The sequence below is a fragment of the Panicum virgatum genome, chromosome 5N, assembly GCF_016808335.1.
Source record: "Panicum virgatum strain AP13 chromosome 5N, P.virgatum_v5, whole genome shotgun sequence".
NCBI lineage: Eukaryota > Viridiplantae > Streptophyta > Magnoliopsida > Poales > Poaceae > Panicum > Panicum virgatum.
The window spans coordinates 27,390,894-27,406,253 of record NC_053149.1 but is presented as its reverse complement, the minus strand read 5'-3'; the positions used below and the strand labels follow the sequence as shown (position 1 = coordinate 27,406,253).

At 39.2% G+C, this 15,360-nt stretch overlaps 1 protein-coding gene across 6 annotated transcripts in view; it reads right to left on the bottom strand.

The window, feature by feature from the left end:
• LOC120673342 (piezo-type mechanosensitive ion channel homolog) overlaps positions 1-15,360 on the bottom strand; it is a 30,292-nt gene that overhangs the window by 14,276 nt on the left and 656 nt on the right. Inside the window, exons 2-15 of one of the 6 annotated variants that reach the window (XM_039954136.1) lie at positions 14,191-14,271; positions 11,953-12,112; positions 11,666-11,811; positions 10,959-11,115; positions 10,685-10,871; positions 9,846-9,961; positions 8,841-8,925; positions 7,263-7,478; positions 7,005-7,182; positions 6,166-6,294; positions 5,393-5,566; positions 2,560-2,796; positions 673-1,617; positions 88-600 (exon numbers count right to left, since the gene is read on the bottom strand). In XM_039954136.1, the coding sequence (XP_039810070.1) occupies positions 88-600; positions 673-1,617; positions 2,560-2,796; positions 5,393-5,566; positions 6,166-6,294; positions 7,005-7,182; positions 7,263-7,478; positions 8,841-8,925; positions 9,846-9,961; positions 10,685-10,871; positions 10,959-11,115; positions 11,666-11,811; positions 11,953-12,112; positions 14,191-14,271 (3,324 nt within the window). Of the gene's footprint in view, positions 1-87; positions 1,618-2,559; positions 2,797-5,392; positions 5,567-6,160; positions 6,295-7,004; positions 7,183-7,262; positions 7,479-8,840; positions 8,926-9,845; positions 9,962-10,684; positions 10,872-10,958; positions 11,116-11,665; positions 11,812-11,952; positions 12,113-14,190; positions 14,272-15,360 lie in introns of those variants that run through there. The other 5 variants (XM_039954139.1, XM_039954135.1, XM_039954138.1 and 2 more) reach the window with 5 other exon arrangements.

The window sequence follows — 15,360 nt, the reverse complement described above, 5'->3', positions numbered from 1 at the left end:
AAATGTAGAAATAGTTAGTAAATGTTGTAATTTAGAAAACACATTTAATAGCATTGAGTTACAGAGAAGAAAGACCCAATGACATACCGAGCCAGCATTTTGAGCAGTAGTCAAAGAAAATCCTTGAATTCTTCCAGCATTCACGGCAATGGACTTCAATGTCATTGATATGATGGAATCGAGGCATCAAATTGTTCCAAAGAGCAAAATATTCGAGTATCAAGACAGAAGCAAACAGAAATACAAAAAAGGGCCACAATTTCTGGATTAGATCTCTGTTCATAAGAATGCAGACTACGAGGCACGTGATATAGAAGATCGATACAACATTCAACAATGTAAAGCTTGCCAATAATAACACAACCATGTTAATTTCCAGACCACGCAGTTTGAAAAGATTTTCTATCCAGAACTTCATGTAACATTTGAATGTTATCTTCTGAGTTTCGAATCTTTCTCTTTTCAGAGAAATAACTCTTTTCTTATCCCACTTGTGGCTTTCTTTTGACAATCCCCAAATCTTTGCAAACGAGTATCTTTTGTCCGCAGCTGAGCCATTGATGGCATTATCAACATACTCTGACTTCTGGTAAGTGTTGCCTGGACCCAAAGATGAACTTGAGCTGCTACCTATAAGACCTTGAACTTTAGAAAACAACGAAGTAAACCTACTTGATGAATTATTTTCTTCATTGCTTCTTGGATTGGATGAGATAAACAGCTGGCAGGGCTCTTCCCATTTTCCATTATGTACCAGAGATGTTGGCATCATATCTAACCAATGGAAAACATTATACTGAATGGTACAGGCCACAATCACCAAAACTTTTCCCCTAAGCCCACATTCAACCCCCCAAAACCCAGAATCATAATATTTGAGACCAAGAAACGCAGACAAACCATAGAAGTGCTGATCAGGACACATTTGTGCAGGCTTGCAGACCATTTGGAAAAGATATTCAAATGCAGCAAGTAAACCAGTGTAGACAAGGTAAACCTTTGAAGGAATTCGAGACATTTTTGGTAACGTACAAAACACAATGAGGCCTAACAGATAAATTAGGCCAGATAAACTGATGGATGATAGGCAAGCATAAAAGACACTAACTGATAATATCTTATCACTGTGCCAAATTAGAAATCTTCTTAGGAACCCCAGAAGTCCATATACCGATTCATCAGATGCACCAAAGTTCTTGTCACTATTTTGTCTTCGTTCATAGCTGTAAAGTTGCATTACTACTAGAACGGCCAATGATTGCCAGACATTTTTGAACAAAGAAGCTTTAGGATCAAATCCCAGATCAGGATATAGTTTGAAAAACTTTGAGACTGATTCTGCAAAGATCGGTGAAACACTCAGGCTGTAGGTAAAGATAAAAACCACCGTGGCATATACTTTTAGAGGAAACCACAGTCGCCTTTTTGTCTTTTCCACAAGCTGCCTTCCAATTATCCAAAATAGAAGGAAAAACAGGTAACCAAATGATATGTAATTAGGGGTCACCAAGTATAGAGTCAAAAGAATAGTCAGAAAAGCCACATAAGTTCCATATGAACGGTACACAGACAGAAATTTCTGACCAATTTTACTGAGATACGATGCAATTTTTCTCTCTGCAGAACAACAGAAAAGGAAATAACATGTTATGGATTTTCTAAAAAAAGGCACGTACCCTGTATCCAAATCTGCATGTAATCAGAACCCCCTACCAGAAAGTTAAAAGGCAGACACCCTAGGTTCTCCGACAAACATCTAGTTTGGATTTGTGCTTGTATGAAATATTTAGCTAAATATGCCCAAAGAAAAAAAGGCACTGCAGACAAATGCTCCATTGTAGCTAACAATCAAATTGGAGTTTTTTTTTTTACTTTCCGAATGAAGAATAGGTAAATGCAGCTGCAAAATAAACATGTTTATATTCGAGAAAAATATAAACATCTTCCAGAGTCTCAATAAATGTTTTTAAAAAATGTTGTGCCTCTACTATATAGAGTTTAAGATATCCAAATAAGAATTAACCTATACAAAGTGTACGTAAGAAATGCTCCAATTAATAGATATTATAAAATGAAGGCACAGCAGGTATATTGAGTTGCATGCACCAACCAATTCACCCCAAAGCATAAGCTGGTAGGGAAAGGAATTCACTTATATACTCCAACACTCCCCCTCACGTGCAAGCTCCGTCAGGCCTCAAACGTGGACATAGGAGTCGGCTGCAATTATTTTATTTAATCGCATCCGCTAGGATTCGAACTCGAGACCTCTGACCCGATAGCATATTGAGTTGCGTGCACCAACCAATTCACTTATACTCCAACAAGGAAGAGTTCTAATGTGACCAAAGTTTTATAGAAAAAATACATTAGCCTTCCCAGAAACATACTATTAAACTACCAAAATCAGCACTGAAGGGAAAAATTCTCACCATCAGGTTCAGGATTAATGGCCAAAGGACAATATTTGAGGAACTTTAATCTTAGGTGAACTATATATGTACATGTTTTAACTTATCAATAAAAAGAGTCAAAGTGCCAACAATAATGAGGTGATACCATGTGAGTTACGGCAGGCTTCATCATTTCGCGTACTTTGCGAACTATAAACTGACAGTAGAACTGACTTGTTCAAACCAGCCTTTAGAATGGTGAATCCAACAGGTGGACAAGGTGTATGCTGCAAAACCGCTGATAGTGAATAGAGCATCTTAAAACCATGACTATGCACAGCGCAGAAGCACACTATCGAGCCTATCTCTATGAAGTCCTTTGTTGAAGCATTATTTGAGAGACCTGCAAGATGTATCAGGGAGCAGATTACAATAGTTAATTGATTATTCACATCAAAAAAGAACAGCGTGTCAATTTTTATGATCATGATTCATCATCAAGCACATATAATCACTTGCTTAGAAGGAAAAAAATAGCAGACATATGAAACAATTCGAGTGAACAATCCAGAAAAAGCATGCCTATTTCTGCCAATGTGTATCCTGGTTACACGTATGTAATATCCCAGTGGAATTTAAATGATCATTCTGCAATAACTTATGCACGAGAGCATGATGCTCACCATTGTGTTTTATCAAGTTTAAACAACAACAACAACAACATAGCCTTTTGTCCCTAGCAAGTTGGGGTAGGCTAGACATCAAACCCAAAAGAAGCAAAGGTCACAGTTTAGGCACGTTGATAGCTAGTCTCCAAGCGCTCCTATCTAAAGCTACCTCCTTAGAGATATTCCACTCCTTAATGTCTCTCTTAACTGACTCATCCCAAGTCAGTTTAGGTCTACCTCTACCCCTCTTTACATTATTGACCTGCTTTAGAACCCCACTATGCATCGGCGCCTCAGAAGGCCTCCTTTGGACATGTCCAAACCTTCTCACCGATGTTGGGTAAGTTTCTTCTCAATTGGTGCCACCCCAACCCTATCCCGAATAACTTCGCTCTGGTCTCTATCCCTCCTTATGTGCCCGCAAAACCACGCAACATCCGTATCAAGTTTAAACGAGGATGCAAAAAACAAACACAATCATAGCTGGCTATACATAAACTGTATCTTACATTCTTCCAGATGATTTGGTCAGTTGTCACATTTTGATCAATTTGTTCTCAGATTTAGATCTTCAGAAAAGACAATTTATTTGAGAAGTATAATTATTTCTATTCGCCCGTTCACTACCGGCTTGACAGCTATATTTCTGTTGACCAGAACAATTGAAACAAGACATTGGATGTTCTGGACAGCAAAGGCTTGAGCATGAATGTTCAGGACGGGGCAGCCTTGTGAAGGAGCAGGGCGTGATGGACGGTGTGGTGCTGCACGTGGGACTTGCGGTCATCGTCGTCTTCGGGGGGAGAAGCAGCCTTGCGGTCACACAGCCTGATCCAGAAGAGAGAAGGCGCATGCAGCCGCAGTGTCATGCTCCTGCATGCCGACGGTTGCGGCACACTAAGCCACGATGGTGCGCGTGAGGGCACGGCGTCACTAGCTGCCTGCTCCTCGCCCTTGCGCTGCTTGCTGTCAGCCAGCGCGTGAGAGGAGGTCCCGACTATGGTGGTCACGGCGGCGTGGAGTCTTCGCAGCGATCTGCTAGAGGGGCATAGCCAAGGGTGGCGCACCTAGGGCAGCAGAAGCGGAGGCAGGTAAAGAACCCGGTCTCTTGATACCATGAAAGCAGGAATATGGCCGGAATAATAGACTGATTAGAGAAGGGGTACATGGACATATATAGGCAAGGAGTTCTAGGGTTAGGCTTATAGAAGCAGGGCCCACACATAAAGAAGTCCTTGCCTAATACTAATCCTCATACCAAACCATAAAAGTTGAAACAATTGAAACCCTTTCTCACCAAGATTAGGTTCACCGTACCCCTCACGGAGATCCCACTTGTCATGCCAAAATGTTTGACGAAAGGGGGTGGAGACCCATTTTTTATAGAAGGAAAATGTTTCTACCAAAAAACTAATAATTTTTACACCAGCAATTTCCTATACCCACCTTTTGTACCCGCGTATTCCTTTGGCACACACTTTACTTTCCATTGCATATGCCCATGATTCGCGTCATTATTTAGGATAATAATTGATATCATTGTTTTATGGAAGGAAAAGAAAGACATGTATTATTTTTGGAAGGAAAATAAAAGACATCGTTGCTTGATGGAAGGAAAATTAAATACGTGCTTGTGGCATGTGCATCTCCACTAGCACCAAACCAAAGGACACACACGGCACTAGGGACAGCGGCCAGCCTAGCCAAAGCTTGCTTCTAACAAGAGAAACTTTTACCTCTCTCAATACATGTCACAAAGATTAAGATATTTTCTTAAATTGCAAGACATAAGCACCATATTAAACTACATGGCATATTTAAATACATTTTTCTGGCAGAATTGGATAAGATCTGTGATTAGTGACTTGTCATAAGTGATAACCTTGGTCACCAACATTACCAAACAAGCCCTAAAACTGATATTTGTGTTCCTGCTTTATGCAGAGCAAGCAGCCAGCTTCCACCATGAGGTGCGTGTCTCAGGTCTATACACCTTTCAGAATCATGGTAAGTTTGTAGGTATGATGAATTGAAACCCTAGGTCAGCTGATTTAGTATCATTCCACTATGTTAAGGAGCTTCATTTAGGCCTAGCATATTTTACAGTTTTCCCTTCTTTTTCCTTTACAAAGCTATGCTTGATTATGCATGGCACAAAGCCTCCACCCCTTGGGCAGAAATCCATCACCTTGCCTGATATGCAGTTTGAGGTGCAGAAATCCAAGGACCTAGGTTAACAGCTTTTATCCATTTAATAGCACTCAGGTATAAATGACAAACAAGGGTACCTCTACAGAAAAATGGAGACAACATAAAAATAAGAGTGCCCACCTAACTGTGAGAGTACTTCCATTGTTAGTGAACCACTGCGCTCCAGAGCACTGGACACCAGATCAAACTGAAGAATGTACAGTATTGAAAAATGAAACTCGCTGAACAATACTAGGATCTGGCGTAGTCTCTTGTCGATTGAATGATTCACCAAAAAGACCAGGAAAAAGCACACTGAGATAGAAGTAGGCTAGTTAGGAATGGTACAGATCTAGTATATATACCAACAGAAAAGAATTAATTGAAGGTGCACAAAGCGATTTAGTACGATAAAGGAAGCAACTACCAACATAAAGAAAACAAAGCAGAACATTGCACCTTTTGCATGCCTGACTTGGTGCATATGAATGAATGGATACATAAAGAATAGAATAACAATGTAAAAGGGCATTGAAGCGCTAACAAATACTTAGAAGAATAGGACCATTTGCACTTAATGGCTGGGATAACAACAAATAAACCTTATGAGCATCTGCTATGGAGACATAGTTCACATATGAGCATCAACTATGGAGACATCATAGTTGACATATATACACATACGCATCTGCTATGGAGACATCCTAGTTCACATATATGTGGTACGCATGCCATTAGACACTCAGAACATAAACATGAGCTGTCCGTAGATGAATAAATCAAGAGATCAAACATTTTAAGATGAAATGCATAAATCAGTGGTAGATAAATATTATCTCACATGTTATAAGACAACATATAAATACTACCATGAATTTAGCAAGACAGCATAGAGAAGGAATGTTTCACCATACTGTAAACAGCATGAATAAATCCTCGCTTCATCACAAGCAGAAATAGTAATGTTAAAGTAATTGAACGTGAAAGTTTGCGTAGACCCCATGCTAGTGTTGCTACAATCAGAACCATTGTATCTTCCTTCTCTGCAAAGAACAGGCCACAACAAAACAGAAGAGAAATCAATGACATCATACAAAACAAAAAATGTTCGCAACACAAAACATAAGACAGTAAATGCAGTAGAGCTCCAATGCAATCCGTTAAAAATAAAACTTGACTAGCGGCAGCGAGGGAGGGGGGACCACCCCCATGGCATTGCGCTAAGAATAAATCTCAGCCAAGCCGGCCGAGAACCCCGAACCCCGGCTTCAACATATAGGGCCGCACCGAAACCTAAGCCGACCACCACCCACTGGGTTAGCGACCACTGCAACTACCCCCTGGCAGGAGGGCCCAAACCAACCACATGTGCTACAGGCTGGCACCCTGCTGCTGTTTTTTGGGTTGCCAGTGAGGTTTTTTTTTTTTTGCTGACACCAGGATTTGAACCCTGGTTGGTGTCTTCCTCAACTAGGAAGCTTACAACTACACTACAGGAGTGTTGACATTGTAGTAAACTCTCAAAATTCAAAAAATTAGAAATGGTATAACATAATGAGGTAATTTACAAACTAGCCTAGAATCCCGAAAATAGCCACATAAAATTTGCTGAGCTTTAAAGTCAAGATAACATGAATAACTGTGTATTATTGGGTTTGAGGAGAAGTTGAAGAATCATGAGTTCAATATAGTGCTTAACTATTAACTATGGCAGGAATTAAATTCTTCCTCATGAGAATATGATAAGTCATACCATCAATGAGATGATCATCACTTGATGAAGGACCATCCATGGATTGCACGTAAAGGAAAACAGAATTATTAACAAGATTACACAGTGCTACAAAGACTCCAAGGCAGAATTGGGCGAGTAAAAATAACCCAGGAATAGAATAGTGCCAAAGCCCAACAGTCTCCCAGATCTTCATATCCTGCAACATTGATTTGATAACTTCTCATAAATACCAATATATAAAATAACGACAGGTGGACTTGTACTTTAACGTGATACCTTTTGAAATCTTTTGTTAAAGAATGTGAATGCCACATTGAAGACATATGTGCTGGCTGCCCATAGCAGAATGAACACTAGAAGTGACCCATTCAACCGATGCATTTGGAACAAGGAAGGAAAAGCATATAAAATGTATCCAACATATGCTAGGAGACCAAAAGCACAAATACTAGTGAAGTTGAAACTCCAGAAGGCAAGGGCAAGCAGCAGGACCTGCAATAATCGAAGATATTTTTTCTTACATGAGAAGGGGTCATTGCCGAAAAAAGTCTACATAACCCCCCACCCCCACCTATCAACAGTCAATTACTTAACCCCCTAACCTATAAAACCAGGTATTCCACACCCCCACCTTTCCAAAACCGGACAAATAACCCCCCCCCCCACCCCCCCAAGCGGGTTTGACGGTGGTTTTGTCTTTTTCTTTTTTTATTTATTTCGGATGAATCATCCAAAAATCATAGTAAATCATGGAAAAATAATAAAATAGAAATTCCAATTTTGTTGGACTCCACATGAGCAGATCTACAATTTTGAGCTAAATATATACAAGGGCCAAGTAAGATTGTGAAGAGAGCACTAGGGCCATGATCCATTACCACCCCTAGATGCATCCCTCATTGTTAGCGCGCCCCACCTAGCCAACCCGACCATAAAACCCAGGTGTTATAGTGGGAGGGGTGGGGGCTTTTATCCATAGTCCAACATTCCCCCTACTGCGTGCGAGCCGGGCGAGCCGCGGGGCTGTGCCACCTGTCCGGTCTCAGCACTTCGGTCTCAGCGAACGCAGCCAGGGAAATCGCGCAGCGGAAATGCGTGGCCGGGAGGGATCGAACCCAGGACCTCGGCTCTGGTACCATGTTAGAGAGAGGATAGGAGAGAATAATAGCCTTGTATTCCTCCAACCCTAGAAGGGTGGGTATATATAGCAAGGTTTTAAAAAACGCTAGACGCGAGGTGAACGCTTGCCTATGGTTTAGAGTTTTTTGTGATTAAACGTAGATTAAACGTCTTTTGTGATTAAATGACACTGTGATTAAACGCAACGCTAGGCCAAAGTTTAGAGTTTAATCAAGATTAAACGTAGTTTTAAAATGTTTTTTAAAACAGGGATATATAGTATCTACACATGGGCCTCTAGATGGGCCTCTAAACACATGGGCTCAATATACTCCAACACTCATGCCGCTTCTGCTGTCATGTGTGCATCCTTTGTAGGCTACAGTAGCCATAGTGGTTTAACTAGGTGCCTGGCATGACACTAGCTCAACCACAACACATGTGCCGCTAGCTCCATGCAAGCCTGACTAAATGCCTCTTGGAATGGCTCATTTCGTTCTTATCGTATTCGGTATCTTTCAACATGTCAACCTGAATATAATGGATCCTACCCTATTTGTTCTTATAATTTCCTTTAATTCATATGTTTGTTCCTGACTATGTTCTCCAATCATCAGTGACTTAACATGGCAGAAACAAAGAGGAATGGTTGGCCAAGCCAATCACAAAGAATGTCAAAGTCTACGACAGCAAATGGAAAGGTAGAATTAGAAAACAAAAATTAGGGAAGAATACCGGGAATCCATAAGTGAAGAAGTTAATACTGAAATTTCTGAAAACCGATCCTCTCAGTAATATGTTAGTATGCCTTCTGTCAGATCTGACGTACAGAAAAGATAATTAGCGATAAAATGTTATTTAAAGTGGCGATGTAAACAAGAGTATTAGCAGTCACAAAGCAAAGAAGTTAAGCGGCTCGCTAAAAGTCCATTAGAACATTCTGTGAGGGATGCAAATTGATGAGCCTGTGGGTATCACCCTCTTTAGTTCAGCCAATAGTACTAGTTTTTCAAAAAGAACCTACCTTTTGGAAAACTAGTATTATTAATTGAATCAAAAGAGTTGGTGGATACCCTTAGATTCATCAATTTGCGCCCCTAGACTCTGTAGAGGACATGTTTCTGTTGGCTGGAAAATAATGGAAACACAATTAGATGACTTGCTACATCAAGATTGAGAAAATGAGTAAATCAAGGAGCTTAAGTAGTCAAGAACTCAATACACTGTTAGAATAATCCTTGCATGCTTAGCTTATCTAACTTGTACTGGTGTTCTTGTGCTTAATTAGCCTGACGAATGAAAAATCATTCTTTTTTCTGCTTTAATCTCGTTATCTCAGAACTGTACTTGAACCACCAGAAGCTCCGAAATTTGCTTTGTGCCCTCAAAAAGCCAGGCGAATGTGAAATAGTTCCTTTTTTTGCCAGATCATGTAGTGTCCATTTCATATAAAAGTTGGTAAAATATCTCAACCACAAAATAAAAATTTGAATGTACTGATGATATATATCCACAAAAGTGAAGAACAATGCCAGCAAGATAGTCATTCCAAAATATGTTGTGATTGTGATGTCATTTAGCGGTCACGATCATTAGCTAGTGCTACTCTCTAATTTCCTTCTTCTGTGGTGTTAGTAAGATAATATTTTGCAACAACAGTCACTTTTTTCACAAGTGACACAAGCCCACGATTAAAACCATCTCAACAATTTAACGGAACAAAAAAAATCGTTTGCATACCGAGATTGGCAACTGAAGAAAGCATTTCCAGAAGGCAGTAGGTGTTCTGTTAAGCTGCCATCTTCTAGAGATATAAGCGAATCCGTTTCCTTTATGTCTTGTTTCACTGATGACAACTACAGTAAGTGACCAAGAGCCAGTATTAGAAGAGATCTTTTGTGTATTGCAAACTCAGAACTTAGCAAAGCTTTCCTATTAATCGCAGAATTTTGACGATAGTTTGACTGCTACTTTGAACTAATGGAGTGCAACACTTGATATTTTTAATGATACATACTGTATTATTACTTCAGTCTAGTTTGATCAAATGATCAATCATCTAAACATAAGGTCCACTGCTTACTCGACTGAATATTAAATGCTAACACCTGACAAGGCATTCTGTTTTATGATCTTCCGCATATTACTACCATAACCAAAAATGCAGTTGATCTCAAGAGCCTAATTGGTTCCGCTTTAAATTCTTACTTTAAGCTCTGCCTATAATATGTAAATGATTAGAAATCCCAATTCAGAGTACTCGTAGTATTTTTTTATTTCATTGTGCTACTGGGTTCTCAAGAAAGAAATGGAGAAAATGATGCTGTTGTTAACACTCTTATGCATAAAGATTTGGCAACAACAGCATCGGAGCAGAACAACGATATTTCAATAAGTTATATCTGAATATACCTTAACTCCAATATGCCAGATTCCGCTACTGGACAGCTTATCCCAATATTATAACAATTTCATCCTCCTATATTATCTACAAAATCCTATCGCAAGCTAAAGCATACAACAAGAATATCATACTTCACATTGTGCCTACGGTAGAAATAGATGCTTAGTTTGCTTACCATGAAGTAATACACCAAAAGAGAAATACCAGAAGACAGCTCAGGCCATTCTGATTTCGAGGAAACTTTGAACAGACCAATGAAGTCAGCAAATGCTAGGACAACATAGGGAAACTGCACAGGCAACTGGTAGATATAAAGCAGAAGAATACTAAACACCGAGTATATCTCAAGTAACCTCCACCATCTTCACAAAACATAAAAAAATCAGTACCCCTAAAAATTAAACCACATTTCTAGTAAGATAAACCAATCTTCACATGAAGGAGCTTACCGGAAAAGACCAAGAAAGTTGCTTGTTAATGACCAATCCACAAGGCCAATGCAACTAAATACAAAGAATGGTAAAGAAATCCACGAAGGATGGCTAATACTGACAACTAACTGGGCAGCAGGCAGTAAGAAACAGCATGTTACCCGCAAATGGTAACCTGCACAGAGTAAATGCTTTTTCATTGCACAGTATACAATAGGTTGTGAACTAGTGTGCCAACAATTCTTATGGCATATAGTATTGCAAGAGAAAGATGGGATACCTTCAAAAAATGAAATCATATCATTTCTCAATGATATTTTTTAAAAAGTTCATCATTCATAACATCACTGGTTTTGCAGTGATCTGAAGTCTGAACTAACTATTGCAAAAGTCAGACTAAATGTTCTCAATTCTAGTATATTTAATGTTTTAGGAGTTAAAAAGTGTTCTTATTTTGTATGTTATAGGTTTTCAAAAAGATGAACACCTAAATTGCCCCTAACACATCTATATTTATCTGCATTTTAATATTATTTACAAGAGACAACCTTCATTTTTGTACACGTAACTACAAATTTTAAGCCAACAAAGAAAAAATGGAGCAATAATTCAAGGTCCATCAAATATAACTGTGAATTTAAAGATAATGAGATACTTTGAGTTAAATAAAGAACAAAATCTTTTTTGTCTAATCCGTGTTCGTCCACAATTCTTACAAAACAGACCTATTTGCTCAAACCCAAAAGAGAAGTTCAGCCAACATGAATCTTGATGAAGCCTACTTCCAAAGACTTCAACCAAAGCAAGGATTGTGGCAGATAGCTGCAAGGCTAGAAAATAGATAACTGATGGTGATTCCCAAGGCTGGCCCCTGCATTAACATGCATGATTAGCTGCAATACAGAAATGCATCCATGGGAAGAATCTAAAAATAGGTGGACAGATGGATATGTGCACATACACGTGAATACAGAATCAACATGAAGAAAAGGACTGATGCAAACTTATTTACCTTGCTAAACCCACCAGCTTCACCCACCAAGAATAAGCCACAGACCATCCCATGCCCTCAATGCACCAGATTATATGAAACGTAACTTGTGCTAAAATAGCAAGCACTGAGTAAATAATCGTACACCATAATAGAAGGTACAGCCTCCAAGTGTGAAACCCTTTGAAATGAGAAGAAAACAATTGCCATTTAGGATGCGCATAAATAATCAGTGTATGTAGTTTGTAAGAATACAACTAGGAGAACCTATTCCTCATCTAAAAGTTGCAACAAGAATCATTCCAAATTTAAAGGCCAAGTTATTTGTGCTCCTTATAGGTATATAAATAGCACTAAATATGCAATTAACCTCATTATAACAAGTTAGTAGTTAAATGACCTCACATGATACGATGGTGAAACCTATAAGTTATGTTCAGGAATAGGTGCCTTTTTCTTAACTTGTGTTATCCGCCTAAACCAAGACTTTTAAATTAACATTACAGAAACACTAATCCACCACAATAATAAATCTCGTGAGACCATCTGTCAACAAGTCATAAACCCTTGAATCAATAACAAATTCAGCCACCGTTGTAAAGCAAAAGGAACTTTCAACCATGTGCTTGGTACAGAGCACACAGTTGTGGATTTGATATATGACAGTAAAATGCTTTCACCACAATGTGATTCGCTTGAGGGCATTGGCCTAACACAATTAAGCATGTGTTACAATTTGCTGAACAATTAATTCAATGGCATTGGTTCATGGCTTCATGCACAACAAAAAAAAAAGCCCTGGTATAAAGGTTAGAACTGCGTGCTAAATACCTTATTTTCTGATCGTCAAGAGAATGTCAAATGAAGAAGGTAAACAGGAGATCCACTATAAGAATATGTATACAATGGAGATTATGAATTGATCATGTATGCATCAAAATATGTACATCAACATATTCAAAGGGGTGATTTTTTTCCAACCAAAAGTAACTCCCAGCTTTATTCCTAAGTTTAACAGAGCAGATACAATGATCAACTGCTGAGGATGCCAGTTACAAATACAAGTCCAGGAGCAAGAGAGAGACTAAAAGTTACCAGAGTTTAACAAGTTTTCTCATCTCAAACTAGACCAACTCAACTCTCACTTAATCTAACTTTGACTCACTAGATGACACTAACCAAATGACTTTCCAAAGCAGAGGCAGGAGTTACAAAAAGGATCGAAAAGAAAAAAGGGCTGAATTAAGGTGATACAAGATGATCCTAAATGACAAGAGATGACATCCCAGTTTTGCTCCTGCTAATATTTGAATTCAGTTCTAAAAAAACTCAGCTTTATAGGCCATTCATTTTGCAAATGATTTAGGTAGTCCATAAATAAAAATCAAGTTGAATTTGTTGGACTGAGGATAAAAGCCCCCACCCCTCCCACTATAACACCTGGGTTTTATGGTCGGGTTGGCTAGGTGGGGCGCTCTAACTTGGTACCAGAGCCGAGGTCCTGGGTTCGATCCCTCCCGGCCACGCAATTTCCGCTGCGCGATTTCCCCTGCGTCTCTCGTGTGCTGAGACCTGCTGCGGGCTACGCCGGGCACTAGAACCTACTGCGGGCTACGCCGGGCTCGCACGCCGTAGGGGGAATGTTGGACTGAGGATAAAAGCCCCCACCCCTCCCACTATAACACCTGGGTTTTATGGTCGGGTTGGCTAGGTGGGGCGCTCTAACTGAATTTTATAAATAAACATATCAAAGTTTGACAGTAAAATTTTCAAAAATACTTAACTGTACTATCAACCCACAGAAACACGTGGTAGTTCACAAGTCAAAATAAATAAAACATCAATGTTTAGATTACACCAGGAAACACACATCAAAGTTTGACAATAAAATTTTCAAAAAAAACTTTAATGGTACAATAGAACCCACAGAAACATGTGGTAGTATTCCTAGTTGTCATAAATTAAGATCCCTAAATACTGATGGAAAAAACAAATCCATGCTATCAAGTATCATAACAATACCAAGACAGTAAAAATACTAAAATCAGCCAATTAAATATTTAATAATATGGTACTAGAATCAGTTGGTTGAACCAAATGTCACAATTTTAAGGAGAAAAGTGACACTTTTCAGTTTAGCAACCTGAACTTAGATTTTCAAATAGTACACAACCCAACAAAAACTCAGTCCAGCTTTATTGAAAGAATATAACTGACATACTTGAGCAATGCACTAGATATCAGTCATCACAAACATACCTCTTGTTGGAGCAACAAATCGAATAGCAAAGAAGATGATCATATTAATTAGAGAAATCAAGTTCCAATCAAGTAAGGAGGCTGCAAAAAATACAGATGCAAAGTTAATAGTCAGATCAAAAGGAAGCATATGCTGAAAAAATGGTCAACTTTTGGTGGTTTGAGAAATAGTTTTGAATAGCCTCATGGGCCAGCTTGCAATTGCTATGCTGCAATCCGAAACAGGGAAAACAAATAGACAAAGACAAAGGAGATGGACATGGACATGGACATCAATTCAAGGCCATATTCATCAGGAAGGTAGTCTTCTAAAGTAACATGGAGCTTCAATGACCCAGAATCACCAGGTGAAGAGGTCATAAGGCTAAAGGGCTTCATCCATCATTTCACACTCACAGAAGCAATGCTGAGCCCCTAGGGCATGAGGGCCAGCTGGCCAAAGGATATCATTACGCTTCGGCAGGTCACATTCCTAGTGTCCACAGAGGCTGGAGCCCAGAGGGCCACCTCCCAGGTTTACGAAGTACCCAGTCCACCAGACAGAGAAATCATTTCCACTAGATAATCTACCAGAAATAGCCAAAGTACTTCTATGTTTGAAACCCTTGGAACCTTTCTATCTATACTACTTCCCAGTCTCCTGTTCTAGAGTAAAGCACAGACCAGGTTGAAACGGACATGTATTCTAAAAATACTAGCCACTTTTCTACCAGGTCCCCTTTTGCCCATCATGCTCTACACTCTTCCTACACCATTTGAAGCCCCACATTCTAGGTTTAGTCGTGTAAATACTAAAAAATATAATAAATGCCTCTGGTTCAGGCCTGATGGATACTCAGAAGTCCTTATATTTATGTACGAGTATTGTGGACAAATTTCAAATGCTAGAAGTCCCTAGTGAACAGAGGGAGTAACATCTGCAATACCAAATAAAATGCACTATCAAATATACCAGCATGGATTTAACGAAACTAATTTGATGTTACAGATGTTGATCTAATTTTCTACAAACAAATTCGAAGTTTGACTTAGGACAAGACTAAAACACCTTACTTTTTTAGAACTGAACAAGTATGTCGTTAACATACAGATAGACAGGCAACTTATCTGATAGACATGAGCCGCAATGTACGCGTGTGAAATGTTCCAGAACACGAGAGCCATTTCAGA